General features: G+C 51.9%; 1 protein-coding gene across 2 annotated transcripts in view; it reads right to left on the bottom strand.

The window, feature by feature from the left end:
* Window positions 1–1,119: 1,119 nt before the first annotated feature.
* The window catches only part of FLT1 (fms related receptor tyrosine kinase 1), a 173,033-nt gene continuing 157,431 nt past the window's right edge, over window positions 1,120–16,721 (bottom strand). The window contains exons 25-30 of one of the 2 annotated variants that reach the window (XM_027116596.1): window positions 16,479–16,578; window positions 10,951–11,056; window positions 10,532–10,674; window positions 8,595–8,679; window positions 6,748–6,842; window positions 1,120–3,988 (exon numbers count right to left, since the gene is read on the bottom strand). In XM_027116596.1, coding sequence (XP_026972397.1) covers window positions 3,787–3,988; window positions 6,748–6,842; window positions 8,595–8,679; window positions 10,532–10,674; window positions 10,951–11,056; window positions 16,479–16,578 — 731 coding nt within the window. In that variant the 3' untranslated portion in view covers window positions 1,120–3,786. The remainder of the gene's footprint in view (window positions 3,989–6,747; window positions 6,843–8,594; window positions 8,680–10,531; window positions 10,675–10,950; window positions 11,057–16,478; window positions 16,579–16,721) is intronic. The other variant, XM_027116597.1, reaches the window with a different exon arrangement.

Raw genomic sequence — 16,721 nt, 5'->3', positions numbered from 1 at the left:
AGTGGCATCTAGTGGGTTTGGGGGGTTACTTTGTTTTGTTTTTTTCCTCTTAAATGTCTTTAGTTCAAAAAACAGAAGGCTAGTCATTCCTGTGTTGGGATCCAAGATATTTCTGAAATATTTCCTGGCCTGTGAAATCCGTAAGTCTGGTAATACGTTTAACACTGAGGAGTCCAATAAACCTTACTGGGCTATCCTGCTGCTGGACAAAAGAAAAAATTCCGTTCCCAAATGTACAATAAGTTTCTAGAGTCATGAGAAAACTTCTAAACGATGACGTGACCCCAATTCCTTGAACATTCTTCAAATCCTTTGCCTAAATTAGTGACTTTTGTGTTAAGAAAACCAGTAACATTTTTAAAGGATTTCAGATTCTCGAAGATAAAATGCTTTTTGCCCTCTTCAGCTAATAACCACAAATTTATTGAGATTAGTCATTTATCCCTTGTTCTCGCCTTGTCCCAAAGAAAGCAGGCCTGTTTTCCCTGGAAGTGTTTCTCCAATCTGGTTTGCTTATGATGTTATTAGGAAGGTGATGGTATGACCGCTTTCTAAGACAATGTGTTGGTCACTTATTCTATGTCTATTAGTGATTACCTCAATGGTTCCTCTTTCTAGGATGTGATCCACAAAACAAAATTGAAGAATACGTAGCTAGTGTCCTTTTCTTAGGGAAGCTCTTGTGTCACTGCCTAGTTATTTCGTATGGTTCCCAGCACACAACCTCTAATACACAAATATACACCCACGCGCGTGTGTACACACACACGTTCTGTGATTATGGTAATGTTAGTGTTTGGGAAAGCCTGCCTCTTTTTTAATTGAGGGGACTTTGGTCTGCAGCCAGCACTCGCACTCAGTCTGTACACTCTACTTGTGATCGTATTCATTTTATATTTTGATGCTGATTTACTGTTCGCAGTGTCTCAGTCGTTGAGAGCAGCCGCTCTGTGGACTGGTAGAAGCTCTGTGCCCCGTCTTTAGTGGAGCTTGGTTTCTGTTTCTTGTGCCGGATTAGTAATTGGTATTTCACGAGCTCACCCAGAACACCTGTCCACTCCCCCGCCCAGGGAAACCAAGACCCCTTTTTTCATTTATACGCAAAATGGAACATATATGGATGTTTCTGTAAGTTAATTTTATTATATGAAGATAGCATACAAAGTACATTCATAGTGACTAGAGATGTAGGACGAGATTCTGTCTTACTTATATCTGCAGCATATATTCTTGGTTTGTATAAAAGTAACTTTAAAATTCCAGTTTCCTTAAATAGTTCTGCACAAAACACACACACACACACAAATATACATATAGTTACTACCACTGTCGGTCAAAGACGCGCTCCTTCTTTGATCAGTTAAAAGGGGCCGACACGTGGTTGTTTCCTGTGCGGCATTCTTAGGGGCTGGGAAGCGAGGCGCAGCCAGAAGGCCGAGGTCACCTTCTCAGGGTTTGGACCCACTTGCTCCACGGGCCTGAGCGTCATTCTTAGACSAGCTAGATACAGGCTCGCGCGTGGTTCCCGTCCCCTCCTACCCACGCTGCTCCGTGTCCTTGATCTCACAAGTCCTGAAAGGGAGTACTTGTGCCCTCGTTGTTCAGGCCAACCATTTCTGTCGGAGATGACAAATGGGTCTAATAATACCATCAGTCCACTAGTGATTGCATTTTCAGTGCTGTTTCAATGAACCCGTCTGGGACAAGCCCTTCGCCACTGGATACACTCATTCCTCCCAGCTTCCAGTTTTCATTCTATGTTAAGACTCCAGATAAAACCGGACTGATGGGACAGACCCGAGTCTCTGAGGAAGCCGGATTAACACAGTCTAACGTGTTCTTTTGGAAAGATGGTATTACTAAGGCCTCTTAATGATTAAGAGTTAGATTATTGAAATCAAGACATTATATGCATAGCTAAGGTTTTGCTTTGTTTTCACTAACTGCTGGATCCTTAACTGATTTGAGAAGACAGGAGAATCGATTGTGGTCTTCTTGTAATTGCCCTGTTTGACCTCCTCCCGGTTACCTGATTTCTACTGTTGCCAGGGGTCACAGGTGCTCTCGGGCTTGTGAAGAACAGGAAGAAGGCCCCCCTCTCCAGGGCCCTGGCCCGATACTGTCTGCACTTGACTCTTGCTGGAGACTGGCCAGAGGCTCCTCCAGCAGAGTCCCCGCCCCCGGAAGCAGCCGATGTCTTGCTGGGGACGTTCCAGCTCTCCCATCTCTTCATACGAAGAGCCTTGAGGCGAGACTGGCACACGGGGCAGGAAGCACAGGCCCGTCTATCACTTCCGTCTCAGGTTCTAGAGTTAAGAAGGGAAGCGTCCTCTTCTCTACCAGGAGCAGTGATTCCTTGTGGCCTGTCTGGCTCCAGCTGGCCCCAGAAGGTGTGCACATCCTAAACACGCAGCATCACGCAGAGCCAGTGAGGGGTCCAGGGCCTCTGGACCCTGAGAAGTAGGCACCCTTTTGTACCCTGTCTCCCTATTTCCATCATCCTCAGACCCAAGGCAAGGCCCAAAGTAGATGAAAAGAGGCTTTTCTCCTATTGTCGGCTCATTAACTAATATCCTGAGTCCCCATTCTAGAAGTATCTTGCATAAATTACATACCACCTTTTTCCTCAAGGAGCATAAAGTGCTTAGTAGACATTGGTCAATGCTCTTCTGTCTAAGAGGCGAGCGTGGGTAGGGTCTCCACCGAATAAGAAGGACACCTGGTTGACTTCTGTCCTCGGGTCGCCACGGTTTTCGGGAGTTGGTCTGGTTGGCGTGGAGATGGGGTTTTCACTCCGCCTTCTCTTTTTTCCTCCATCTATCCTAGTTTGGGTCTAGAGTAAACCTATACAAGACTGTTTTCCTTCTCCTCAGCTTCCTTTTATAACTAACTGTACGAAACAGGTTAATACCAAAAACTGAGTTAAGTGTCTTGACTAGATATTAATACTCCAGATGGAATCTGACAGTATCTTTGAAAACGTGGCTTTAAGCCGAACCCGTGACCTAGCAGACCAGACTCACTGGGCTAAGCTTCCTGGGAGCGGCGCGTGGGGAGAGGCGGCCCCCGCCCCGCCCAGCTCAGGGGGCGGGGTCAGCGTGTCCTGCTGGGGGGCCGGCGGGGGGGACGGGCTTGGCTTCGAGCTCCACCCAGCGCTGGAGACGAAAGCCGTGCCCCGTCTGGGAAGAGGCACAGAACCCATCCCATAGCTGAGGTGGTGCAATGTGCTTGGTCGTTCCAAAAATTACGTTTGGCCCTTTTTGGCCTCCGCTCACCGCCCACCCCCTGTCCTGTCTGCTCCCTGGCTGGTTCTCGAATGTGGACCCAGTGGCACTGTCCCCATCCCACTCCGTCCCCGTGCCCTGTCCTGTTCTCTTCCTCTCTCCCCTCCTCCTCCCAGGCCGTGTCAGCTGCTGCAGGGCCCCAGAGCCACGCCTTTGCAGCACAGGCCGGTGACAGGTGACAGTGTGTGTCATCAACCAGCCGGAGCCCGGCGGCCCTGGGGCCCCGGGGAGGAGAAGCAAGTCCTGGGGCTGAGGAAGGATTTCTCCTATCCTCTGAGTCCCGCGAGGGTTGGCAGTGGTGCCCTTGGCTTTATCTATCTGGGGTTACATTCTTGTTAGTCAAAAGAGACAAAAAGCACTATTAACAGTCACACAAAAGCAGCTGGCTTCTGTGGAAAGGAAAAGGTGTCGATTTATATATGCATAATACTGGCAAAAGCTACTTTTCTGGGGGTATAAATACACACGTGGTTCTAGAAAGAAGGCTGTGCTGAGTCGGGCTCTAGACGGGTGCGGTGGAGTACGGGACCACGGAGTTGTAGTCGGGTGGGGGAGAGCAGCACGAAATCTTCCTCTCCAGCTCCGAGGGGTCATAGGTGAATCTGCGCCGGCCTCTGCTGAGGTGCCCACAGCTGGCATGGCAGAACGCGGGTCTGCTGAGGTCAGAAAGGCCCGACTCCTTACTTGTACTTGTTACTCTCAAGCTAAAGAAAGAAAAGAAAAGAATCAAAGTTGATTTCTTGAACACACTCAAGTCCACCCCTTAGTGGGTCGTTTGCTCATAGGCGTCCTGGGGTTCATGGCTGTGGAGTCCCACCTCGCCCTCTGCCAGGGTCTCTGGAGCTGCGCACGGCCTCTCTGCCACCAGCTGGGGGTCATTCCGCCGGCCGGCCAGGGCCGAGTGTGGAATTAGTTAAGGCAAACCCAGAACTGCTGGTGGAAAATAGCCCCCAGGCTTGGGTCCAGCCCTCCCCTACGCCTGTGATTGGCTCAGAGATGCTCCCCAGCCCCGCAAATATTCAAGTCGAATCCCTGGAACCTGTGAAGAGCACTTTATAAGGCAAGAGCTGCGACTGAGCTAAAGGATCTCCGCAGGCGGCGCCTGGCCTGCGTCCCCCAGGTGGGACTCAAGCACAATCACAAGCGTCCTTATAAGAGAGGCGGAGCGGGCGTCACGGCGCACGCAGGAGGAGCGGGAAGGTGGGGCCGAGGAGACGCCGGGGGCGGCGCCGCTGGAGGAGGAGAGGCACGGTCTTCCCCGGGGCCTCCCGAGGGAGCGCAGCCCTGTGACACCTTCATCTTGGACGTCCGGCCTCCGGAACTCCTGTGTCGAGACACCGAGTTTGTGGAAGTTGGTTACAGCCGCCTGGAGAAACTCCTAGAACGTCCTACGGAAAGGTGAGCACAGCCGTCCGTCTCCCTCTCCTGTTTGTGCTCCAGAGGAGAGGCATGTCCAGTTAAGGCGGTGTATCGCGGCAAGAGTGAAGGGGCAGGGGACTGGCTGCTGGCTTCCGTGCGTCGCATGCAGCCCAGGACGCCGCGCCGGGCAGAGGAGCTTCTCTTGTCCTCCCGTGTTTGGTGGGCTTAACAACTGGGATGAGAATGAGAGCCCCAGGCGCCACGACGTTGTTTGATTGGCTCTGCATTAGCGTGCCCAGCCTTTGATCCATGTTCTATATTTTAGTCTCCGAGTAGAGGATGCAATGGGTGGTTTTCCTTTTTTCCACACGGGAAAGTGTTTCTGGAAGTGTTTTAAAGCAGGAGACAAAAGCGCGTGGGTCCCGCTTCTCCCGTCACTCCCCGCGGTGTCCCCTGACCTGCCCGGCGCGTGGCTCCGGGCCCCCGAGGTGGCGCCGCAGAGGACACGCGTGCGCAGGTGTTCGGGCCCGAACGTTCCCGGCCCTCCAGCTCCCTGGGGTTGATGCGCTGTGGGCCCCATCGCTCAGAGGCGTCTGTGGCCACCCTTTGACTTGGATCAGGGCCAGCAAACTAGCCGTGCGCTGGCCACCTGTTTGTGTTTTGTTTTGTTAAGCAACAGATGTATTGACATATAACTTACATACTATGCGATTCACCTGTTTAAAGCATACAGGCCAGTGGTTGTTAGTATATTTACAGATGGCTCTTCAGGGCATTTCATATACATGGAATCATACGATGCGTCGTGTTTCATGAGCGGCTCTTTTCACTTAATTCAAGGTTCATCCATGTTGCAGCGTGTGTCGGTACCTCATACTTTTTATTGACAAATCTCTTTCTATTGTACGGATATATGCATTTTAGTTATCCATTCGCCAATTGATAGACATTCGAGTTGTTTCTTCCTTTGGTCATTATGAATAATGCTGCTGTGAACATTTGTGTGCAAGTTTCTGTGCGGACGTAAGTTTTCATTTCCGCGGGGTATATACCTACGGAGCTGAACTGCCGGTTCCTAGACTAACTCTGTTTAGCCTTCTGAGGAACTGCTAGACTGTTTTCCAAAGTGGCTGCACTGTTTTATGTCCCTACCAGCGAGCAAACAGGGTTCTAATTTCTTCATCTCCTCGCCAGCACTGACTCTGATTCCAGCCATGCGGGCAGGTGTGAAGAAGGGGTGTCTCATGTGCTTTGCATCTCCCTGATGACTAATGAGGTTAAGCATATTTTCCTGTGCTCCCTGGCCGCGGCTGCCTGCTTCTGTAGGGAAGAGGTGACCGCACACAGCTGCAGCTCCTTGCTCGTGTACTGGGGACGGCTGCTTCTGTAAGCGGCAGAGGCGAGCCTTGGTTTACCCTCTGGCTCTGTGAGTCAGCAGAGCCCTGATTTAGGTACAAGAGGAGCAGGACGGTTCTGCCTGTGGGTGAGTCGGGGGCAGGCATTGGAACCGGGAAGGGACGAGCACCGAGAGGGTCCAGCACCCTGGAGGGTCCAGCGAGAGCCCACGTTTTCTGACGGCATTGCCACCGGCCACTGTGTGGAGGAAGGAAAGCCACGGTCCACAGGACATGAGCACTCACTTGGAAGGGTTGGGGTGTCAGGAGGGCGAGTCTCATGACTGGATGGCAGTAGTCGGGCCCTTCCTGTGCCACTGCTGCCGGCCCGGGATGGTGAGGGGTGCGCGTCCCCTCCCCGCCCCTGTGAGCAGGTCTCCATCTGACTGTGCACTGTTGACAGTTGGAGACATGGGGCTCCTTTCTACCGAGCGGCTGTGCTGCATGGGCTCGGACTGCCTGTCCTTGCCCATAAAGCAAGTTCTGTTTTCCCTTAAATCCCAGTCTTCCTTCCCAGAACGTGGCGCTCAGATGTCTGATTTTATGCCCTCTTTCCTGTCCTTCTGGGGAGAAAAAAGTGCTTTCTGCACGGCCTGGACACTATGGTCTAGGAGGGCAGGTAGCCCTCAAGTATTGCCATGAAACCCTCTCCCCCGGCACCTTCCTTCTCGCCCCTCCGGAAACTGGTCAGAGCCCCCCAGCGTCCTTACTCAATCTTCAGTGAGGCTTTGGGTTTACTCTCGGCCCAGGTGAAGCGCTTTAGCAAGGGAGAGGCCAGCAGGGTGCCACTGTCCAGCTGGTAGTCCTGAAGGGAAGAAGGGAAGAAGGAAAAGGTTACACCTCTTGCTTGACCTGGAGGGGCCCATGCCAATCGGGGTGTGATGTTGGGATGCGCATCTAAGGTCACTCCAGGCTCTGGCCTCATCTTCCACACTCCCTGCCTGTGAAGACACAGCATTGTCTCCATGTCGGCAAGTCTAAACTTTGTCAGTCACAAGAAATCCCTGTGCGCAGTGACTGAGGCCCTTCCTCCTGACGGTGAAGAAAGCAAATGTAAACAAAAGGGAAACCTGCGGGCACCAGGTGAGCGTTTTTCCTAGTCAACTTTTATGCAAATTATTGCTTAAATATATTAAAGATAGTTGGGCGGATGACTTGGCAATGATATGTAAAGACTCTGAGAAATGATAAAGACACGGTTTAATTTTTCTTGAAGATTCTACAGAATTTTTAGGCCCTCCTGTGTGATGGTTTCCAGCCATTCTGTTTCCTTGTTGGTTCATATTTAGCACTGAGTTTTATGCAGGGTCCTGACTCTGTTAACACGGCGTTTCCAGTGAGTGGACCCCACACGTGGTTCCTGCCACCTTCAGTCCCCCCGTGGCTCTGTCTGTGTCCTTAACTATCCGGCAGTAAAGGAGCCTCAGGAAGGGGCCTGCCCCAGTTCCCGAGGTACTCAGGCGGGCAGGGCTGAGGGTCAAAGAAGCCTTCCATGTTTTGTTTCGTATCGTCTCCTTGGACTTAAAACCAGTGTTTCTAAGCAGCAAACCAAAATTTCCAGCCACTTTGCCTTTGTATTCACCAGCTTATTTGTAATTTTTTTTTTTTTTTTTTTAGTGTTTAAATACTCTTTCCTCTTTATCTGGTGTGTTTGGAAGGTTTTGGTGTTTTTCAGTGGTGACTGTGCTGTGTCTCAAGGCCACGCTCTTTGTGGTCATCACCTTCACACCACAGTAGGTTTTTTTTTTTTTTTTTTTGCGGTATGCGGGCCTCTCACTGTCGTGGCCTCTCCCATTGCGGAGCACAGGCTCCGGACGCGCAGGCTCAGTGGCCATGGCTCACGGGCCCAGCCGCTCCGCGGCACGTGGGATTTTCCCGGACCGGGGCACGAACCCGTGTGCCCTGCATCGGCAGGCGGACTCTCAACCACTGCGCCACCAGGGAAGCCCCCACCGTAGGTTTTACAGGCCTTCTTTGGGTCACGACTCGTGAGCGGCCCTGAGATGCAGCGGCCGTGTCTCTAGTCCAGCCCTTTCTCTCCTCCCCTTATTCTCTCAGCCCCACATCCCAGATCTTTTAAAGGGACGAGCTGGTTGAGGCCTCTTGTTTGCTGGGCTGTGTGGATCACTTTGCCCTGTGTGGTTGGGTGGGAACAGAGGCCTAGCAGATTCTTCCAGGATCTCAGGAGCTGCTCGTGGGAGAGGGCTCTCTGCCGCACCACGAAGGTGCAACCACTCACACAGCTTTGAGTTCCTCTAATGCTCTGAAAGCAAGGTTCCATCACTGATGGCCAAGAAGCTTACAAACACACAGTGAGGTTTCGTAGGGGACTGAGTTACGCCCAGGCAAGGACATGGGCCCTGGAGTGAATCCTGGGTCATCTTCAAACTACAGAATTACTTTCAAATTAGCTCTGTGTATTCTATGTCTTGTCAGCCCCCCTGAAATGGTCATTTCAGCCACCACTGATTACTGGCCCCCGTTGACCTAGAGCCACCGGACGACTGGAGCTTGTGTTTGGGTGGGGTGCACTGAGTAGGTTCCTTCCATTACTTACATCAAGCATGGACGTGGCATTTGGTGAAAGTTCTTCAAAGGTTTTGATTTTTTCCAGGCTGATGAAATTGAAAGCATTTACATATCTAAAGAAGAAGCAGAAAGAATAATCAAGACAGGAAAATGCATCCAGTTTTGATTAGTCAGGAGACCATGGGCACCACGTCCCAGCTAAGGTGAACCCAAACACTGGGAGTCACCTCATCCCTCTTGAGGCTGCAGTTCTCTGGCTGTGTTTCCCTGGGAATCCAGACAGTGGTGCTACTTCCTCCTGTGGTTGCTAATCCATGTTGCGTAGTTTTGAGCAAAACCCCAGAGGGACCCTTGAGAGACGAGGCAGTGGTCAGGCCTCTGGTCCCCCGTGGAACCAGATGGTATCGGGCCGAGAAGAGACCTGGGTCGTCATCTGGTCTAAACACCCATGTTACAAAGAAATGGGAAATGATGCCCAGAGAGGTGATGTGGCTTCATCATGTACAGCTGCTACTTCTGAAAGGACATGACCCGTCAGGGTCCCACAGCTGATTCAATGGCATAATCGAGCACCAGGGCTAGTCTTGTGTATCCAGTTTTGCGATCACAGATCGGGAGAAAGGGGTAGTATTTGGATGAGCTCCCTGTGGCTGCCTGCTGAGCTTTGGTTGATCTGTTAGGAGGGGCCGGCAGAGGGCCCCACTGTACGCCCCCTCACCTGCGGCCCTGTCACCACCGACAAGGCCCCGTCTCTTAGGCGAGCTCCCTATTGGGCCCAAGGCTAAGCAACAGACCGGAAAGGCCCGCGTAACTTTGACACCTTCCTCCCCAGGTCTGACCCAATCCGCCCCTGCTAATTTATTTAATCCACGCTTACTTTCCTCATCTCTAAAACAATGGATGACTCATCTGGGCCGGTTGTGAAGTATGAATCGTGCCGCTGACCTGTGACCCCGCACCGCAGATCTGGGCTGGCCACTGGACTTCTTCCAGGCCCGTCCCAGACCATCGGTCTTTCCAGCTCTTCCCTAGTCGCCTGTCAAGCTTGACTGAACTGAGGTTGGAGCCCTAGGAGCTTACCGACTGCAGGCAAAAATGCTAGAAGGCCCGCAGGATAGTCTAAAAGTCCTGAGACGAGTCCTGACTACACGGGGACAGGGAGGGAGTGTCAGAACACCTGGGTTAGAAGTTCTGTTCTGCCACTTTCGAGCCGCACAGTTTTGGCGAGCTGTCCTCTGTGGAGCTTTAATGTTCCCACTTGTATACCAGGAACACTTCCTAGGATTGGTTTGAGCATTAAAGGAGGTGATGTATGCAAAGAGCCCAGCATGGTACCAGACCACACAGCACGTGTCTAACCATGAGCACTGAATGCGTGTGACACACGTGTCACCGCTAGGACTGAGGTGCTGACCCCGCCCAGCATGGCTACTCAGTACATCTTTCTTCCCTTACACCTTCTCCAATTTCCTCTAGGCTAACGAGAGGTACTTAGTTTGTCAGGTAAGAAAACAAATCCACTTTGTTGCATTTTATCGAAGGTATCATGAAAAAAGTCAAGGTCATTGGGGGGAACAAAAGAGGAGTTCTTCTAGAATAAGACAGACTAAAGAAATGAAAGAAAATGCAAAGTGTTCTTGATTGGATGATGCTTTGAAAAAAGGTACATAAGACATTTGGGGAAAATAATGGAGATTTGAAAATTTCATAGCATGAAGGGATTATCAATTTTCTTTGGTGTGGTGGCACAGAGGACTGTCCCTTATGAGAGGTGTACCAAAGTATGTAGAGGGAAGGTGTTACAGTGCCTTATGCCCTTTTCCAAAAGGTTCGGCAAAAGGAAAAATACACACACGTATCGAGTACGTACACGAAATAAGGTAAAATGTATGTTTGGGTTTAGGAGGTGGGCTTTTTTCTATGTTTGAAAATTTTATAAAATGAAGTTGGGGAAAGAGATCTTACCTGACATTATCAGAACTTCCTGAATTAAACTTTGGAGCAGAAATATCTTCCTTGAAGAAGTCCTCTGAGAAGGCAGGAGTTGAGTACGTAAACCCACTATTTCCTGTCAGTATGGCATTGAGTGGGATATAGTCCTTGCCATCCTAAAACACCAAAGACAGGTGTAGTCGCATGCATTTCTACTTCAGCCTGTTTCTGTGGGACACTGTTTCAGTTCAACTATGTCATTTCCACAATCTTGATTGTGTCTGGGGAAGATAAGTCTGCACACACCCGCACACGCCCACACCCCCCCACACACGTGTTTTCTTTTACTCCTGAGCTCAGCTATTAATAGCCATTTAAATAACAGACAAAGAAGACACTCCCTTGACTTATATTGAAGGCATCTGGCCTTCTGGTATTCTAGATAAATTTACCTGTTGTACATTGGCTTGAAGCAAGTCGCCTAGTTTTTCCACAAGTTCTGCGAATCTTGGCCTTTCTTTTGGGTCTTTGTGCCAGCAGTCCAACATGATCTGGTAGCTGTTGGGTGAGAGCACAGCAGAGGTTGCTGGAGAGCAGTGGGGAGTACACAGACTGCCCTACACACTGGCCAAGGGATGGGTGTTGTCATGGGTATAAAGATGATGCTTCTCGTAGTTATGTAGTGTTTGCTCCACTTTTAGATGTGGGTACGCAGCCACGACACATAAAAAGGCTGCTCGCGCCAGGTCCTGCTGGTAGTGGAAAACACGTCTACACAGGCAGACTCTCAAACCAACCCCCCCGGAGCCCATGACGACCCAGGCTGTTGGCGGGAGGGGGTGCTGAGCTCTGAGTGAAGCCGAGCTGTCTGGGGGGAAACGCCAGTGGTCACTCGGCCATGAAGTGTCACGTCCTCCCCTCACTGTGCAAAGCAGGACAGTGTCCTTAAAGGTGGAAAGTGGATATAGACACAGATATCCACGGATGAATAGTCTGCAGTCTTAGGAGCTTCTCAGGCTGGAATGAAGGCTCCCCTGGGCTCCTGCATGAGCACATGGGATGTCTCACCCCTCACAGTTGCCTTGTCGAGCTCAGCAGTGGAGGTGGGCAGGGGGAGGCACTGTGTACACGACCGACATCGCTTCCAAAAGGTGGACGTCCACACAGAGTGTGGGTAGCTCCTCGGGCCGTATGCTAGTTCCTTCATGTGGCTGACTGCCCCACCCCCAACATCTCAAACTGGCCTCTCCCCGCACAAGGCAAAAGTACAGGCTGGCTTCTGGATATGAAACCATTTGTCTTAGCGTCCCAGAAGCCGACTCTTGTCCCGGGATTTAAACGTCAACAGGGTTCCTCTGTGATGCCCCTGACGCTTTAGGCCGAAGGGTATTGGGCTCCCCTCTCAGTCACGTCTGCAGGGAGTAGAGGTCTCTGCCTGCCCCTTCTGGGCAAACCACCTGCCAAGCATCTGGACACACACTGGCTTAAGGATCTATTCTCTTTGTTCTCGGGATGTTGATTGTAAGTCATCTCTTCTCTCGGGAGATCCCCTAGAGAGGACTCTGACCAGGTCGGATCAAAATCTGAATGGGCCTGGACTCTGGATCTGGGTCAGAACCCGGCTGGGAGCCCTGCTCAGGCAGGGACCTCCTTTCCAGACCCCTCACCTAACCCAGGGCCTGCCTGTGCGCACTCAGCAAGTGTCTGCTGAAGGAAGTCAGACTGATCTCCTAGAAGAGAACGTGCTGCTCCTTCCACGAATCCCTAATTCCCCAGGCAGACCGCAGACACGGCTGGGATCTGGGTGCTGCCGGGATGCGCCTGAGGTGACGCATCCCTGCTGCCACCTCTCAGATGTGAGCCTGCAGGCGGCACCCACAGCTCCAAGTGTCTCTTAAGGCTATCCCTATTTTGTGTCAAAGTCTGTGAGGTGGCTGACAGGGAAAATATAGGAAGGTTAAAAAAAAAAAAAAAGAAAAGCAGAGTATGAGGAGGGATATAAAAATAACAGTGAGAAAAGGTTGAAACTCCAGGCAGAGTTAAGATGCACAATTTATATCATGATTTTGAGTAGTTTGACAGAGGCAGTGCTCTAAGCTTCTAGGCAGCTGGTGAAAGGAAGGAATAACCAGTTAAATGGTGCACATGAGCTGGAAGCTAAAAATAAACCAGCTACTTGGAAGAAGTATGGCTCTTCCCAGAACGGAAATCTGAAAGGAGGTTCTTGTAGACACCTCTCAACTGCATCATTATCATCCGGGTCATAATGACTTCATGGGATGGCCTTGTGCATCGTCTTTCAATGCTGGCCAAGTCTCAATGGCAAAAAATACCATTCAGTAAAAACAATTCTAAGGGGCAGAACAGTGTGGTCCAGGTGTGTCTGTCCAAAGGCTCTGATTTAACCCCAGGATAAAATTCTAGGTACCCAAGGGGTTGGGAGCACCACGTGGTCTTAGAACATTCCACGGGCACTGGTCTTCACAAGCAAACTCTCCTGATACTTGGCTGGTGGAGCTGAGGTCCTCCTTTCTGATAGGATATCTGCTTGCTGGGTACTTAAGTCTTTGTTTAGGGACGGACAGGAGTTCATAAAGATCACATGTCTGACTTGTTAACTTTCCTCCACTTGTCCAAACTTCTGGGTCAAGACTCTTTTCAGAAGATGATTCTGGTTCCCTCCCACCTGTGTCTCATCTACTGGACCTGTTTGACCTAAACCCTAGGGGCGGGCTGTGGGTTGACTTGTTCTAAGAGCGGTGAGGGCCCTTGGGTGAGTGTGCTGTGCGGTCCGGTGTCAGCTACCACTGCAGTGGGGCTCAGCTTATAGACACCAAGGAGGCTGGGACTCTGGGCTGTCGTCGCTGCTCTCTGGGGGACACAGGACAGGTCCCTTAACTCTCCCTGACGAGCAGTGCCTTAGAGTGCAGGCTCAAGGCACGTGCTCCTTCCAGGCAACCCAGGCCAGCCTGCTAGCGACCACAGGGCTAGAGTAGCGTAAGACAGTCCCATGTGGATCTCATATTAAGGTCCGTTTACACATCTTACTAATTTATTGAGACAGGTACAGAAATGCACGCTACAGAGGCAGGTGGTCACGAGACTCGAGTCTGGGATCCTCACCCCAGGGGTGTGGGCTGTGGCAGAGGCTGGCCTGTGTCTGCCTTACCTTGTCTAAGGCTCCCTTGTCTCTAGCAAGAAACAGATTCTCAGAGGCCACTGGAAGAACAGTAACTATATACACAGATATTCTATACAAGGCAGCCAAAGCAAGAAAGGCTTGAACCAGGCAAAAAAAAAAAAAGGGGGGGGGGCGTGCCCTGAGAATAGGGAGCATTTGGTCAAGCAGAGGCCCTAGGCTTATCCCGACCAGCATCCCTTCACTGCTGAGAGGCAGCTGGTGGGGGAAATGCAAGGCCTGTGAACAGGATTCTCCCAGGTTCCTCTCTGCTGAAACCAGCCGAAGGGACCACCTGCAACTCTTGCTGTTTTTTATTTTGATTCTTGGTTTCTGACTTCTAGTTTCCACTCCTCTTGCCTAAGATTCAGTGCAAATCATCTCAAACACCAAAGGAAAAGAAAAAAAAAAATCAAAACATTCATTATTTCTTCCCTTATTGAAAGGCATCTGATTAAACAGGCTCTGGGCGAGGAATGAGTGACTCACGTTAAAACCGTTTTACATCACTAAGTAAACAGGTTTAATAAAGAAAAGAGACACCAGTTACACCCAACCCCATGGCCCTTCTAGAAAATGAGCCAGGGGTGACGGGACTGTGAGAAAAGCTTCCTTTCCAAGCTATCACCCAAGCTCCCAAGGGCACGCCAATTTAGACCAAGTTCAGGTCACAGAACCCTAGTTCTGAGAGCTGCCCTTTATCCTCACCAGGGCCTTCCCGCTGTTGGAACAAACAGGAGGGAAATGACTCCAACAGCTTTCAAACGCCGAGGGTTTGAATTCTGGACTTCTCAACAAACGACTCACAAAGCTGCTTCTTTGCTTTTATAGTTTCTAAAATAAACTCCCTAGAATTGAGGGACCATCCTTCTTTCTGTGGACTGGGGTACAAGTGCTACCTTATATAAAGCCTTGAAGGTTTGATAAAGTCCAAGTGAGTTTTGGGCCCAAAGTTGATGTGAGTTGTTTTGGACCAGAACCTGGATAAGAATTGGAAACACACCCTGCAGGTGTGTAGCGTGGTGCTGGGGGCTCTGGACTCAGACTCGGTTTGCTTAACAAATTGGCAAAGTGGCAAATCACTTAGGTGTTCCGTGCCTTGGTTGTCTCATCTGTAAGATGGAGATAATAACAGCACCCACGTTATAGGGTTGTTATGAGAATGAGGTAAATTAATATGTTAAAGTGCTTAAGACAGTGCCTGACGCTTAATAAGCACTAAATAACTAATAAAGGCTGTGGTTGACGACCGCAGTCATTACTGTTAGTCACTGGGAACTTGCTTTTGAGATTTTCAGATTATATGAAAAGTCCAAGGAAATATTTAATTCAAAGCATGAGTGGACATATTAGACGTTTCTTCTAAGGAACATGGGGTATATTCCTAACTTAACAGTCCTGTGATCTAGGGAGCTCAGTCCAGAGGACTGCCTTTAAGTCTGTCTCCTCTCTACTTAGCCGACAAATCATGAGACTTCTCAGAGGCTTAGTTTCGTCACGCATCCAATTCAGGTGAAAATTCCTGTCTGCCTGCCCCTCAAGCGGGCTGGGATCTTCACTTAGAAAACTGTAAAGTGCAAAGTCATCTCATTTTAAACCAGACCTCCTGGTGTCTGCCCCTGTCCACCACGTAAAAGCAGTGAGCACTTGAGAACTCTCCCGCCTTTAAAATCCCTCTCTATTCCAGCGCAGGCCTGGGGCTAATCTAGCCGCGTCCCCAGCTCTCAGAAGGGCCTTGTGCTTTGCTGGCAAGGACACCACGTACGACTGAGAAGGCCGGGTCCCTTCTCCCCTCTGCACTCAGGCCGCTCCCCAGCCCCGCCTCCGTGGCCCGAGTCCCCCGTCCTCACGGTCCCGGGTCTGACCTAGCTTGTCTCTGGGCCGTGAAGGAAAGAGAGGGCACTTTGGCCAAGCGCACACTTCCTTCGTTCCCTCCGACTCCTCCCAAAGGCCGTCGAGGGGCTCCTCACAGCCCCAAGTTGTGCGGGTGGGAGGGGGAGGGCCCCCTGTCTGTTCGGGAAAGGTGGTACCGCCGCGAGCATGGACGGGGCGGGGGGGGGGGGGGCGAGTCCTTGTCTAGCAGCCTGACAGAACTGCCGGGGTCATCACCTTCCTGCCCAGGCCTCAGGGCAAAACACCCACAGAGCGTCAGGAAGACAGAGTCTGAGAGGGGCGAGCAAGCGCTTGTCCAAGGTGGACAGCCCTCACCCTGGTCCTCCCGTCCTCCTAGAGCCACGGGGCCAAGCAGAGGGGCCCCCGCCAGCAGCAGCCCCAGCCGCCTGCTCCGCACAGGCTGAAGGTGCCTCGTTGCCCACGCGGGCCTCTGGGGAGCAGGGTTCCTACCCAGTCCAGACCCCCGTTCCTCTCCTCCACGTCTCCCCCTACGCTCCAGCCAGCCCCTCACGGTCCCGGGTGTGGCTGGAGGGCCGGTCAGCTGCGGAGGCCGTGGGCCCACTTTGTGAGCGGGCACGGGGTCTGGCCTCCACTTCCCGGGCGGGCTGTTCAGTTGTGCCCGGGCTCCTAGCTAGAAGCTGCGTTCCTAACCTCGGCTCGCAGCTACGTTGGGGGTGGAGAGAAGCCCTAGGTAGGGACGGGTCCAGGACGTGACGCCTCGCTTCTGGAACGTGCTCCTGGCACGGCTGGGCCCCAGGGGGCTAGGCAGGGGCGACCCTGGGGTAAGGAGAGCCCCCTGCATCTCCCAGGACAGGGGCTCTGGACGTCAGCAGCACGTCCCCTTCCTGGGGCGGCCTGGCCGGGGGTGCGGGGGTGGGGAGCCGGGGGCTGGAGGTGACGGGGGCTCACATTTCGGGCGTGGCGTACTCCGGGGCCCGCATCCTCATGCCGTCCTTCAGGCGGCTGCAGAAGTCCTCGTCCATCTGCACGCCCGGGTACGGGGACCCACCTGTACCGGAACACAGGGCACGTTATGGCCTCAGGGCACAATTCCGTGTCTCTTTCCTCCCTTCCAGGCGAGGGCTGGGTAGTGAACTCCTGGTGATGGGAACGGACCTCAGCGCGCAGCGCAAGCCCAGGGCAGCTCAGCGG

Source organism: Aethalodelphis obliquidens, unplaced genomic scaffold (genome assembly GCF_003676395.1).
Source record: "Aethalodelphis obliquidens isolate GAN/ISIS:26980383/991018 unplaced genomic scaffold, ASM367639v1 scaffold16, whole genome shotgun sequence".
Lineage (NCBI taxonomy): Eukaryota > Metazoa > Chordata > Mammalia > Artiodactyla > Delphinidae > Aethalodelphis > Aethalodelphis obliquidens.
The sequence above is the reverse complement of the archived record's forward strand: the minus strand, read 5'-3'. Positions and strand labels throughout refer to the sequence as shown.